This window comes from Hydra vulgaris, chromosome 09 (genome assembly GCF_038396675.1).
Source record: "Hydra vulgaris chromosome 09, alternate assembly HydraT2T_AEP".
Classification (NCBI taxonomy): domain Eukaryota; kingdom Metazoa; phylum Cnidaria; class Hydrozoa; order Anthoathecata; family Hydridae; genus Hydra; species Hydra vulgaris.
Window position 1 is genome coordinate 5,655,931 of NC_088928.1, and position 14,993 is coordinate 5,670,923.

Below are 14,993 nucleotides of genomic sequence, written 5' to 3' on the forward strand. Positions count from 1 at the left end.
GCAAGTTTACATTCAAGTAATAATGCAAGTTCCAACTTTTTAGTTATAATAAGAAATGCCATTAAAATAAATATGTAGAAACACACTATATAATTCAATTAAAAAGAAAATATTTCAGGCTGTGCTATTGACTTATGATCACCACTGTATAGAGAGACATGTATGTTGAGAGAGACATATGTTGAGAGAGACATGTATGTTGTTAGGACCAAGTTAAGAAAAATGTATCAAATACGTCGCTGAGCTCCAAATAATCTCTATATTATGTAAAGAGATAGTTTAAGTCATTTTCTCTCTATTTTCTTTCCTTCTATTGATTTCTTTCTATTATAGAATCCTTTCTTTTTTGCTTTCTACTATAAAGTCTTCTCTGTCATAAAATCATTTCTGATGAAGTGATGACATAATGAGTCAATTTAATTCTTTAGTATAAAGTTAATACTTTTAAAGTTCAAAACCACAAATGATTTATTAAAAATATTAAAAATAATCATGTCTTTTGTTATTTGACACTTTAGAAATGTTCTTTTTAAAATGTTTCATTTAAACTAACAAACTGCAATATGTTTACAAAAAAATTTATTTTTTTAAATATGGTTTTTAGAACAATATCAGTTTATGGACGAGAAAAAATTTTATATTTATTGATTGCTTGCAAGAACTAAAAGTTGAAGACTTTAATTTATTTATTACAAGCGCTGTTGAAACCGATTGCAGCGACAAAAGCAGGTGATGAATAAAATTTTTTTATGTTTTAATAGAGCCTCATGTAAGACCACAGATACTTGTGACTTTTAACTTGCCTTATTTAACTTTTGCATGTGAACTTATTAAGAAGTTTTAAGCTTGTTTTACCTGCCTAAAAATGAAGTCATTAAAAAAACAATATAAATTGTTATAAAGCTAAATAAATATTAACAATAAAATTAATATTCAATTTGCCTGAAACAATGAAACAGGTTGTATTTATCACACAAAGTTTATTTGTCATGTTTAAACACTTTAATGGTATTATTTTGAGAAATAAAAAATAATTTTTTTGTTATAAATAATTGTAACCAAAAAAATTTTTTTTTTTTGTTACAAAAATAGAAGATATTTTATTTTTAGTAAAGCGAAAGAAGATTTGAAAATTGTTTTACTTACAGTTTCACAAAATAAGGTAGTTTTATTATAAATGTATTTTTAATGACTAGTTGATGTTTACAAAGTTTTAAATATTTTGGCAATAAGTTGACTTATTTATAGTTTTTATTACATTTTTTGTGAAAATCAAGTCATGTTTTGAAATAACATTTTTATATCAATTTCATCAAATATCTTTTTCATAAATTTAAAATTATTTTAAGAATTAAAATTTTCTGTTTGTATTCATCTGCTAGCTGTAAGTTCAGTCAATTCAGAATATTTTTTGGATTGATAGAAAAATTAATTTGGTTTACAGCTTAATAGAATTTATAAATACAATTTACGAATTATGTTATAGAAAAGAAAGCTTGTTGTTTTGTCATTACCTACATTTGAGCATGTATATACGTTGACTGTTTCAGAATGTACAGTTTTAGCGGTTCTACCTTCTCAACAGGTATTGAATGTACAGTTTTAATGGTTCTACCTTCTCAATAGGTATTGAATGTACAATTTTAGCGGTTCTTCCTTCTCAACAGGTATTGAATGATAGAAGAGTCTTTATTTTATGAATCAAAATTGTTTGCAATCTTTGTTATTGTTAAAAATTTTATTATTATTGTTATTATTACCATTTTTATTATAATAAATTATTTGTTATATAATATATAAGATTTGAATCAATTATGCTTAGGATAATATGATGTTTATAGAAGGTGTTCCAAATGAAAATTTAGACGACAGGTTAGTTTATTTTCTTAGTTTTTCCAGATTTTTATAAATGTGTTGTTTAAAATATTAATCAATTTTCACATTTTCATAGTATAAAGTTCAAAAAAAAATGTAAAAATAATTTTTTATTAGCTTTTTTTTGTTTAGTATTGAATGTGAAAAAGATTTGTCTCTTGTGGGTACAATAAGAGTTCGTTCATTGATGGAAGCAATACCCCAAAACAGGTATTTTCAAAACAATGTTAAGCAAGTCTTTTATATGGAAATTATTTACATGGAAATTATTTATTTATTTAATTATTACATTTGTTATTTTTTAATTTTTTAGGTTTTCTCTTTTTTGTAATTTACTCTATATATTTTTTAGATTTTCTCGTCTTCTACATAAAAAAAAGTTTTCAGAAGCAGAGGATTTTGCAAAAATGTTTAATTTAGACATTGAAGTAAGAAGTTCTTATAATTTATCATCAAAAATATGTTTAGGTGCTTTCATTTTTGTTACTAGTAGACAATTAAAATACAAAAAAAAAATCAACTTGAGTGCTGCTTTTTAATAGAAAAAGTTTCTGGTCAGTAAAAAAAGATGGTTTTAAATAGCAACTTTTAATTGTCAAACATATTGGCTAAATAATATGAATATAATATTATAACATAATGATTATGTTAAATAATGTAAATATAATAATATAATATCATAACAATATAAATATAATATTATTTTGGCTAAATAATATAATATAATAAACTAACCAGATTTGGGTAAATATAGTTCATAAATAAATACCAAATGGAAAATCCATGAAAAAAACATGGACTTGTAATTGTTATTTGGAACAACTTGGACATGGTTTTTTTTTTATGGAAAAGCCACAATCCATGGATTTCCATGGTAGTCAAATAACATTTAAAATATCACGTAGTGTTTTGAAGGTTTTTTGTTGAGTCTTTAGGTTTTTTGAAATCTCATGGTAATGTAAACTCATGAAATCTCATGGTAATGTAATGGTAATGTTTTGAAATCTCATGGTAATGTAATAAGGCATGATTTTTATCACACATAATAATATCATAAGGTTCTCTTGATTTATGGAATGCTATCAATGAATGGAATGCTATGGAATGAGATCAATAAAAAAAGCCAAATGAACTCTTGTTGAATTTTACAAATCTTTGTATTTGTATCACAATATTTGATGCATTCATATGTAACAGCATATATGCATGCATTAAATATGCCAGAAAATAAATGCAACAATTTTATAACAAATCTATCAGAAGCCAGAGTTGATCTTGTTGACTTAATCATGGGAAGCTTTGTGTTTGAAACCCCAGATTTAAACTAAAAAGTTATGCTAAATAAGTTTGTCATGATATAAATCATGACAAACTTATTTTGGTTAGTAAAAATATTCCATGCAATCCAACATTTGCACATATGGCAACCGGGATATTATAAACATTCAAAAATACTTTTATTTTCCAAGTAAAAACCATCTTAATCACTACAGCGATAGGGACTTGATTCAGGGTATGAAAAACCTAAATGGTTTTATTTTTAAAATGATTGTAAATCTAATTTTTTATTTCTGTATAAGTACTGAATTATATCTACTATGCTGCTGTATTTTATCTACTATGCTAATGTATTATTTCTACTATGCTACTGTATTATTTCTACTATGGTATGCGAGTGGTCCCCTTCAATTATAAATGGTTTTAATTAATTGCATTAAATTAAAAACATGTTCAAAATATTTTGAACTAAAAAAATTAAAATTAATGTTACTAAGGCTAATTGCAGTGTTAATATGGCAAATTGTTAAGTAATTCAAAGTTGGCAAGACTATAAAGTTTACTCCAAAGAAAGACTGCATTTTATTTTTGGCATCATTTGGAACACGCTAGTAATAAATTAAGAAATGAAGAGTTTAAATATACAGACATTTGAGAGGATTGTTAACTAACTGTTAACTAACAATAAATCTAGTGGTGGCTTATCTAGTAAAGATATCAAATAACTAGTAATTACTTGTTTGAAATTTAATAAGAAACAGTTTGTAGAGCTGAAAGGTATAAACATACAGACATTTGAGAGGATTTTTAACTAATTGTTAACTAACAATAAATCTAGTGGCTACTTTAGTTGTGGTTACAACTCTCTCTCAACTCTGTAACTCCAAAACACAAACCTTGATGAACAAGGGTGCTGCGTGGAGAAACAAGTTGAATGCAGTACTGCCAGGGATGTGGCGGGGATGAACTCAGAACTTCTTGCTTATGAGGCAAGCGCTCTACTACTACACCACTATCGCATATAAAAATTATAAAAAATTAATATACAAAGATAACAATGGTATGTTTTTTAAAGTAGAGTATATTACAGAGATAACAATTTTTTTTTGTACTACTAGCAAGTTTGGCTTCTATGTTTAGTAATACTAACGTATAATTGTTGATGTTTACTAATGGTAATGTTTAATTAGTTGATGTTTACTAATGTTAATGTATAATTAGTTGATGTTTACTAATGATAAAGTTTATCTAAATTTTTAAATAGTAATAATATTAGTAGTAGTTATACCGAATGGGTAGAGCTAATGGCGGAATGCTATGCTCATTAGTTATATATTTTTTGTTGACATTTTTGTAATTGACTATTTTATTTAAAATAAAACTATCAAATGTCAAAGTTTTAATTTTAGTTAATGTTGTCTTTATTAATTAATTTTTTTGCATAATGCATTTTTTTATGATCTTAATAATTGTTTTAAATATTTCTTAACAATTGTTTTAAATTTTATTATTTCTTTTTCTTGGCGTGAAAAAAAAATTATGATATATATTGAATTAATGTTTAAATTATAGAAAAGAAACAAAATTATTAAATAAAACTGTTATTCATTATACTAGTTTTTACATTTTTTAGCTGGTGCATAAAGTACACAGTATTTTTATTCTTGACCAATTATCACCTTGGGATGCAAATCTGAATAGTCAAGACGATAGTTTCTATTTAGGTCTTATGAGCGAGCTCAAAGTTTGTCTCGATAAAATTGAGGTAATTAAGTTGTTTAACAAAATAGCATAAATATAAATATAAATTTTAATTAAATATAAATATAAATTTTTTCGCACAACATTGGATATATTTTTGCGATTTTAGTTATGTAAATAATAATTTTAAAATTTCTTATTTTTTTATTTTATTTTAGGATATGGAGCACGTGGCAAATTGCTGCTTACAAGCTCAACTACCTACACTCAGTGCTACATTTGATCTTTTAAACTATGCGCAACAAAAGGTTTATATCTCATTTCTTAATTGTGTATTTTTGTTATCTTTTATTGACTTTGTTGTTGAATTCTTTTTATAATGTTTGTTGTTCCAATTAAAAATGTTTTTAGTTTGGTTTTAGTTTATATAAATATAGGTGCTGGTAAGGAAGAATATAATAAAGGTTATAAAATCTTTTTTATATATGCATATATATATATATATTTATATATATATATATATATATATATATATATATATATATATATATTTATATATATATATATATATATATATATATATATACACACACACACACACACACACACACACACACACACACACACACACACACACACACACACACACACACAAACACACTCTTACATGGTAGTCAGAGGGTCACTAAGTTTTAACTAAAACTTAACTAAAAAGCTAGACCAGAATAAATTAAAATTTTTAAAATAAAATTGATTTATGTATACTCCACTGTGCTATTTATATTTATTTTTGATGTAATGCGCCTTAAAATGTTACACATCTTAAACTCTTATGTCACCTTTAATTGTATCTATATCTATATCTTCTCACTCCAGGTAAAGATAACTATTGCTCTGGTAAAATAAGAAATACAATAGCAGCACTCTTCTGGAAAACTTAATTGCACCAATTTCTACAATTCTACAATGCAGTATTTTCTGCTTTGTCAAACTCTAAAAATATCAACACTTATTAACTTCAAACATCGGATGACACTTTATATTCAAGTTATCAAAAATATTTAAAATTGGCATATTGAATGGAAGAAGATATAATCTATATAGCTTAAACTATATAGTATGGGTGTTCAAAAGTTAGGTCATGGAAAAATTTTACTAACAAATAGGCAATTTTTTGCAGACTATAATAAAGAAATAAAAAACTGTTTTATCTTGCGCTGGCCTCATCAAGTTTTCAAAATAAACTTTCTATTTTATAAATTGCCTAATATACTGGGAAAAAAAGAAAATATTGGATAATATTTTAACAAATGAATGTTTATTTTATTTAAAAAACATATACCAAAAATTATCATTATAGGTTTATTTTCAGGCTTTGCACCAGAAAACCTATTAACTATTGCAATATTTTTATCCCTGTAACTATTGCGGATACTTTTTATGGGTTGCAACCAATCAATCAATGAAATCTAGATTTTTCCGGTGGTGGGTTTCTGATGAAGGTAAAATTCTGATTTGTTTCAGGAGATACATTAGCATTAATCAGAGGCATTTTTCTGGGAAACTTATTTGCGCCAATTTCTACAATGCAGTATTTTCTGCTTTGTTAAACTTCAAAACTCTAAAAATTTCAACACCTATTAACCCTAAACCTTGGATGACACTTTATATTCTAAGTGTCAAAAATATTTCTAAGTTGACATATTGAATGAAAGAAGATAAGCATGGAAATGGAAGAAGATAAGCATGGAAATAAAAGAAGATAAGCATGGAAATAGAAGAAGTTAGTAAATATAAATAAAATAATCAGCAAATAAAAAGACTTTTTAAACAAATGTTACTTATCAGGTAACAAATAATTTTTTAAGGAAGTAAAACAATATAATAAATCTGTAGATAACCCATCAATTTCTGAAAACTTAACTAACATTATCATTATTTGTAAAGATAAAAATAGCTCAAAATCATCTATATAGCTTTAGCTATATAATACAAAAGATCAATCCGCAAATCCTATCTTTACTTACAATAATATTTTCAACTAACTAAGCAAACTAAAACCTGGGTCTCCAGGTCTTAATAATCTCCAATTCTACTAAATTCTTCCCACCTCAAAATCTCTGCATCACTATGTATTCTCTTCAATCGACTATAGTCATATCAATAAAAATCAACACCTATATTTAAAATAGATTACTTTCTATGGATAAATTATCGGCCAATAGCTATTAAAACTGCTCTGAGCAAAAACTTTTGTTGTTTTATTTTTAAAATATATCCTTAGTTACACTTAGCACATTTAGACCTCTAATAAACAATTTAGGTTTCTTCGTGGACATAGCACAATGGATGCTATAATTCAACTTATAGAAGACTTTAGCTATTCAAAAAACAATAAGATGTCAATATTCACTATCTTTTTTGGTTTCTCAAAAACTTTTGTTGTGGTTGATCATGAAAAGTTGCTTTTAAAACTACAAATTATGCATCCTAACTGTCTTACATCATGGGTTACTAGCTACATACACAGTCGTTGTCAAATAAAAAAACATTTGAGCATGTAACAAAATGAAAATGTATTATAGTTGGAGTTTTTTTGTTTTTGTTTTGTTATTTCACCTCCCCAAGGCCCAGAAGGCCACTACAGATGAGGAGGCTACTTAATTGTGGTTATAACCCTCTCTCAACTCTATAACTCCGAAACACAAACCTTGACGAACAAGGCTGCTGTGCGGAGAAACAAGTTGTTCAAGGCAGTGTTCTTGATTATATTTATATTGAGACATGATATAGATGATTTTTTGCTGCAGTTTTTTCTAACTCTAAACTCAAATTAGTTGATAACTACAAGTACTTAGTAATTTTATTAAACAAAAATCTTGACTGGGATAACAATGAATCAAAGTTTATAACTCTGTTATAAAGGTTGATCCATTGTTATCCCAGTCAAGTCTCTACTTAAGTGCCTTGTTAACAAATTGTTTTTTTTACAGTGAAAAGTTGAGGGCATAATCACCAGTGGGGGTCAAGCTTGAAAAATCTTGCCTATGAAACAAGCGTTTTACCGCTACACCGCTACACCAGTATTGCTGGTACTGCTAATTGTTAAACTGTTTTTATTTTTATTTAGGTCAATTTCAAATCAAGAACATTTACAAAATCATCTGCTTTGTTTCAAGCTGTAGGCTTTATTTATATAATAAACATAAAAATTTTATATACAAATAACTATATAATTTTCATATTTAAATATATTCATAAAATTTATGTGTTCATAAACAGTTTAATTATATCATTTATGTAAAATAGTAGTAATTTAAAAAAAGAACTTTAAACAGAATTATAAAGATGAAAAACTGTAAACAAAATTATAAAGATTTACTAATACATTATAAATAAATTTACTTAACTTTAATTTTTTTTCTTCTTGATTTTGCATAATTTTAATAAATTTTTTTTTCCATTTTTAGTTATTAGATGGTATTAATCGTTTGGTGACATTTGATGTGGCGTTTGGTTCTTCTCACTTTACGCAAGTTATTTTAATGAGAAATTTTGTTTTTTATTTGTTGTTGCTTAGTTATTAAAAAAATTTAAAAAGGTTTTTAAAAATATTTCCCTTATTTCTATTATTATTATTGTTATTCAATAATAGAGGAAACTCTTGGTCTGCCTTTTTGTCATCGTCACTTCTTGATGAAGTAATTAAATGCTTCACCGGGTTAAATAACAATGCTGGGATAATTATTTGGAGAAGACATCAGGTTGTTTTTTTTATTAAACCATTTTGTAATTAAAACTGCCTACAGAAAATAATTATTAGCAAAATTTTCGTATAAATAAAAGTGACAAAAAATAAGTAAATAATTACAATTATTTTTCATAAAGAGTGAATTTGAAAAGTATTTTACTGAGGCTAAACTGCAACAAATTCTTCACTCCCTCGAAAATACACCATCTAAAATAATTATTCCATGGCTCAGAGAAGACTTTGTTCCATATGTTTTAACTGTTCTTCCAGATGGTCAGGTAAGTTTTTGTCTAAGTATTGTACAAGAACAAATAGTATATTAGTATTGTATAATTTAATTTAATGATAAAGTGTACACCATTATTTGCTTACACAGAACTATTTTTTTGTGTGTTTCCTTACAGTGCTTGCTTGCTAGTTGGTTAGAAAGAATTGCTAGAGATTTGGAATATAAAGAAAAAGAATCATGGCCAGACAATGCTTTGGATTTAGCAGAAGTGATGTACAAAGCATTTTCAAATCTAAGTCAATCAACACAGGGCAGAGGGGTTGCTACACCAATGCAGTTTGCTACAAAAGTAAATAGCATCAAGCTATTAAATCTTTTTTAATTTTTAATTTCAAGTTGTTATGGAAAAAAATTTTTAATTTTAAGTTTTCATGGACATAATAGGATAAAGATCTATCTAGGATATAGGTGTATTATTTTGTTGTTGGTAATATTTTAATAGTTTATTTTTTTTACTAAATTTCAAATCAAACAATTGATTAAGCGTGATATGATCAAACGATTAATGCTATTACTTTGATATGATGAACGATTTATTACTTTTTTTTTGGAAAACTAAAATATTTTATATAATTTTCTCTTTTGTTCATGTTTAATAAGTGGTTATGGGTAATGTGCCAGAAATTTAACTTCTATTATCAAAATCTAATGAGCCATTTTTGCACATTTAAATTTTTTAAATTTAGATTTGCAAACTAAGCATTCCTTACTTTGAAGGTACTGAAGAAGATAATTTGGTATAATAGCTCTTTGCACTTTAATATTTTATTATTCTAAAAGCAAATTATAATGCTATTATTTTTAATGTTGTTTTTATTATTTTAATATTTTGTATTAATTTGATTTCAATTGCAGCCAGGTCTTCGAAATTCAATGAAGTTGTTAGGAAGCCTGGTAAAGAGTTTACGTGAAGTCAAGTCATTACATCATGAGTATAACTGCAAATTATCTTTGGATCAATATTTATCTGTAAGTCATTGATCTTAGTAGTGAATCTTTGTTCTTTTTGTGTTTATATTTTTTGTGTTTATTGTTGTTTTTTTGTATTTATTGTGTTTATTTTGTGTGTAATACGTTCTTTGTTTTAATAATTCATATTTTATACTTTTTATTTATTTATAGGAAAATACAAAACAAATTACATTCAGATTGTTAAACAGAATTGCAGCTGCTGAATTGATTCCACAAACAATAAAGAAATATGTTGAACCTTATGTAACAAAAAATAATTTGAAACTAGAAAACATATTACATGAATATTTAATAGTAAGAAGTGTTTTTTTTGTTTTTGATTTTCACCTAAAACACAATGTAAGTGTCTAAAAATCAATAGTCTTCTTCTTCTTTTATTGTAGTGTGGCTATTGAAGTTTTTGACTTTTTCATTATTTACTTTTTTCAGATGATTTGTGTATGACTTGATTCCAAAAATCAATAGTGTTTGCCCTATTTCAAATTTTATGTTTGTTTATCTGTAATAGATTTTCAATGATTAAGTCTTTCTATTGGTGTTTCAATTATTTGTCTAGGAACTTGTTGATATGAATATTCAACTTGCTAGTTTGTGGGAGCCAAAAGTCATTGCTATTATTAATGAAATAAAAAATAAAGAGGTAATGAAATAAAAAAGGTAAGGTTTTGCAGAACATTTTTATATGATTAAGTTTTTAGTTATAACTTGTGGTTATAGTGAAGGAGGCTTTTTTTTTCCGCTTGTTTGCCTGTTCCATTGCCAATCATGTTTGCTGCATGGAGTAATAAGTTTTATGCAGTACTTGCAAAGGCATAGTGGGTTTTGAAATTGTAGCTTTTGCTTATGAAACAAGCTAGCTACACCACTAGCACATCTTTACTAATTCTTAATTAAATAATAAGTAATTATAATTATTTAATAATAATTTTCTTTACAATTTTTTTTTGCAAGAAAAAATGTGAAGCAACATTAAAGTTGATGATGAAAGCACAAACACCATGGAGCGAAAGTGTTGTCAATTTAGTTACTTCAATGCTTAAAATATGCCCTGAGTATATTTTTTTATTTCTTTTTATTTCAAAATATGTCCTGAGTATTTTTTTTTATTTTTATATCAATACATAAATTTTTATTGTTTTTTTTTTTCATAAAATTTATTATTAAACTAAAATGTTTAGAAATAAAAATTTGTTGCGCCAGTTTCAATTTGCAGAGCTTCGAAAAATGGTTGCTGGTTATAACATTCGAGATACGAATTTTGCAGACATTTCCAAAATTGAGGTTTTTCATTTAATATATTTTTTATTTAAAAATGAAATAAATTTAATAACTTAAGATTATTTATAAATGTTGGTGTCATTAGTTATAAGTGTAAATGTATTGCTATTATTAATTCTATGTTATATTATGATAAAAAGGGTGTTTAAAATGTTGTTATGGTGTATGTTTTTTATGTGTATTTTTAAAATAATATTAATAGGGTGTCCCTTATGTTCTTATATAAATATGGTGTATCTAATATATTGCAAAATAGGTTGTGCCTGATATTATATATAAGGGGTGTTTCAGATATAAAATAAATAGGCTGTACCTAGTAATTAGTATAAATAAGGTGCTTCTGATCTCGCATAAGATTAGCATTATCTTTTTTAGCCAGTTTTTTATCTGTAGTTTGTATTGGGTTGATTATGTTTTGATCAAGTGAAGAAAATATAAGAAAATTTTTTAAAACTCTTTTAAAGTTCTAAGCTTTTTCTACAATTAATTTCTCTATCTTAAAATTTCTTGAAGTCATTGATGAGCATTATTCTAAAAGGGAGCAAAGTCCATTTTTTTTCATTTTTAGTATGAGTACAAATCAAACTATGTTAATATAAATAAAAACATTGTTTGTCTACCATTTAAGATTAAAATTATTGAGATTTAAAAAATACTTTGCCAGATAATTATTATCGTTTTTTTCAAAACAATAAAAATGTGACTAGCATCTTTTAAAAAAAATCAATTTAAAAATTTAAAAATTTTACAAATTAAAGAGTTTAATATTAGATTAAGATTAGATTTCATTATTCTTATAAATAGTAAAATTGTTTCAATCTTCTTATAAATAGTAAAATTGTTTCAATTCAATTATTTTTTATTGTTTAGGAGGTTGTAAAATACATGTTTAATACAAACAAACTTGAAGCGCTAGAAGATGCACTTAAGGTATTTTGAAATCTTTTTAGTACCTGTTTTTAGTATTAAACAAATTCTAATGCTCTAAACGATTAATCAAATATTTAATAAATATTTAATATTTTTAAATTAAAATTTTTTTTCATAAAGTTTAACAATTTTTAAAGAATATAGTTTATAAGTTGATAAAATAACATATTAATTATATAATATACTTTTTTATATTACATTATAATAAATATACTTTTTAGTCTTTGAATCTTATTTTACCAATTATACCTAATTTTTGAGTGAATTTACAAAAAAGTATGATCAAAGTCCATAATGTTGAAAGTTCTGCATTCTTACATAAATAGAAGAATTTATTTTCCAAGTTGTTGCGAAAGAGAAATGAAAATAAAACTTGTTGCTATAAAAAGTGGTTAACAACTGTATTGATCATTATGCAACTATCATAAAATTCAATGGGAAAAGTTTAAATATGAATTAACAATTCTTTAAAATTAAAAAAAGTCATGGCATGTAAATATAGTCATATCAGTATATAGTCTAGACTATTGTAATATTTTCTCATAAATGATCGAACATTGTATTAAGCTTATAAATGTAACATTTAAAATGTTGATACTAGTTAAAATAGTTAAAGTTGTATATCAATCCTAGTCAATGAAATTAACTGGCTATCATAATAATGTGGTAGTGGTAGAGTGCCATAAGTAAGAAGTTCAATCCCCACCTTGCCTCTAGTAGTACCGCATACAAATAATTTTGAAAATTTCATTTTTACATTTAAAAAGCGAAAATGTTTTGCATTTAAAAGTTCACCATTAGGAAGTTGCCAAAGGGTTATTGTGTCCTGTATGTCAATGTATAAAAGTATTTTTTAATTTAAAATTGTTTTACTCTCATTAATTTACATTATCAGGATTAAGTAAGTTTTTTTTTTTGTTATTTTTTTTTTGTTATTTTTTTTTTGTTATTTCACCTCCCCAAGGCCCAGAAGGCCACTACAGATGAGGAGGCTACTTTAGGAGTTACACATATAAATGTCAGTACTAAGTAAGTTACATTTTATAAACAACATTATTCTTATAAAGATGTTTTGATCGACAATTTACTAGTAAATGCAAAGAAAAATCAATTAAAATCATCCAATAACATAATATTTATTTAATTTGTTGTTTATGTTTACTGTTTGGCTGTGCTATACATACCAAAATCCTTTGTATTACCGATTACATGAATATACAAGTTTTATTGAGTCTAACACCTTTTACTGCGTTTATTAGTTCTGAGTCTCTGGATTTAAAAATTGATAAATTTCAGGATTCATCTTTTTCTTTTTATTTACTATGAAGTTTAAGGCTACTATTTCTAAGTAAAAATAAAAAATTTGTTCTAGAGCCCTAGAGTCTTTAATACTAAACAGCTGTTATCTCTTTACAGAATAATTATTTTCTTTACACAATCTCAATCTCTTCACAGAATCATTTCTATAATTCTCTTGGTAAAGCTCATAATCCTTGATTTGATATTTAATTTTTTTTTCTAGATTTGTAAATACTTTCCATCAGTTACAAAGGCTTATGTTTATTTTCTTCGAATTCAGTCATGGATTTTAAGTAGCAAGGTATTTTACATTTTTTTTTAAATTAAAAAAATTCTGATTGGTTAAGTGAAATAAATATAACTATAAATTAAGTAAAAAATAAATAAGTAAATAAATAAAATAAAAAGTAAATAAATATAACCATAAATAAAGTTTTAAATAATAGTAAAGTTATAATTTATTTTTTCATTTGGAAAAATTGAACAAAAAATTTTCAAAAATCTTTAAAAATTTTCTTGAAAATTATTAGTATTTTTTATAGAAATATGTTTATAGTTTTGTTATTTAGATTTATGAGTCCTGCAAGTTAATAGAAGACTTGGATATTGAAGATGCCATCAATGTTGCAAACTTTTGCTTGGTATGGTATAACAGCTGTTTTCAGCCAATTGATGAAGAGGTAAATTTGTATGTATTTCATATACATTAAGCAAAATTTTTTATTCATAAGACTATTCCTAACACACACGTGCGCATGTGCGCGCACACACACACATTTGTTTAGGTTAAATGTTGTATATTTTTTTAGGATATGGTTGAGCAAATGAGTATTACAGAAGCTCTTATACTGTTAATTCATTCTGTTTCCAAACTCAGTGAGTTTTTTTTTACTGATATTTAGGTCTGAAGTTAACTCTGATACTTCATTCTTTTTCCAATTTCTTTTAAATTTTAATGTGTCTATCATTATGAAATAATTTTTTACTTTAGGTAAAAGTTTCAAAAATGATTTTCAAGTAATAATGATGAAGTTGAAAAATATATACTGCTTACAAGTAAATTTTTTATACACTTTTTAACAATTACATTTTTTAAACATTATTTAAGCAAAAAAAAAATAAAAAATAAAAAAGAGGAGGTGTTAAGGTAGAAAAATGAATGAAAAGTAGGCATAATGTTTTTTTTCCAAAACTTTTACTTATTTGAAAAAATAGGTGTAAAAATAACAATAAAAATACAGAAAATTTTTTTAGTTTCAACAAAAAAAGTTCTCTTTGTAAATTAAACTTTCTTAACTTCTGATAAAAAAACTTGTTAAACCATCTTTTTTCAAATTTCAAATGCTTTGATTTTTCCAAAAATGATTAGGGTGAATTATTCTTTTATTTAAAAATAATCATTCCACCCAAAAGACGTAAAGAAAACAATTTGAACTGGAAATATGAATCTCTTTTGGGGTTAAAGAAAAGAAAAAACAAGTAAAGATGTTTCAAAAATCTTTGATATTCCACCAAACTTCTTCCAACCTGAAAAAAGAATAAAGATAAAACCTTTTGTTAAATAATAAAGATAAAAACTTTTTGTTAAATAAATTTCCTTGAACAAGTAAAGGTTGATAA

General features: G+C 25.1%; 1 protein-coding gene across 2 annotated transcripts in view; it reads left to right on the top strand.

The window, feature by feature from the left end:
* The window catches only part of LOC101234329 (kinetochore-associated protein 1), a 120,560-nt gene that overhangs the window by 45,066 nt on the left and 60,501 nt on the right, over window positions 1-14,993 (top strand). For both annotated transcript variants that reach the window (XM_065804590.1, XM_065804591.1), the window contains exons 12-35: window positions 605-729; window positions 1,111-1,162; window positions 1,487-1,585; window positions 1,823-1,872; window positions 2,008-2,085; window positions 2,228-2,303; window positions 4,787-4,918; window positions 5,073-5,162; window positions 7,985-8,035; window positions 8,325-8,386; window positions 8,510-8,618; window positions 8,743-8,883; window positions 9,010-9,183; window positions 9,581-9,631; window positions 9,750-9,863; window positions 10,017-10,160; window positions 10,423-10,506; window positions 10,818-10,918; window positions 11,045-11,147; window positions 12,015-12,074; window positions 13,597-13,674; window positions 13,943-14,053; window positions 14,183-14,249; window positions 14,365-14,429. In XM_065804590.1, coding sequence (XP_065660662.1) covers window positions 605-729; window positions 1,111-1,162; window positions 1,487-1,585; window positions 1,823-1,872; window positions 2,008-2,085; window positions 2,228-2,303; window positions 4,787-4,918; window positions 5,073-5,162; window positions 7,985-8,035; window positions 8,325-8,386; window positions 8,510-8,618; window positions 8,743-8,883; window positions 9,010-9,183; window positions 9,581-9,631; window positions 9,750-9,863; window positions 10,017-10,160; window positions 10,423-10,506; window positions 10,818-10,918; window positions 11,045-11,147; window positions 12,015-12,074; window positions 13,597-13,674; window positions 13,943-14,053; window positions 14,183-14,249; window positions 14,365-14,429 — 2,217 coding nt within the window. The remainder of the gene's footprint in view (window positions 1-604; window positions 730-1,110; window positions 1,163-1,486; window positions 1,586-1,822; window positions 1,873-2,007; window positions 2,086-2,227; window positions 2,304-4,786; window positions 4,919-5,072; window positions 5,163-7,984; window positions 8,036-8,324; window positions 8,387-8,509; window positions 8,619-8,742; window positions 8,884-9,009; window positions 9,184-9,580; window positions 9,632-9,749; window positions 9,864-10,016; window positions 10,161-10,422; window positions 10,507-10,817; window positions 10,919-11,044; window positions 11,148-12,014; window positions 12,075-13,596; window positions 13,675-13,942; window positions 14,054-14,182; window positions 14,250-14,364; window positions 14,430-14,993) is intronic.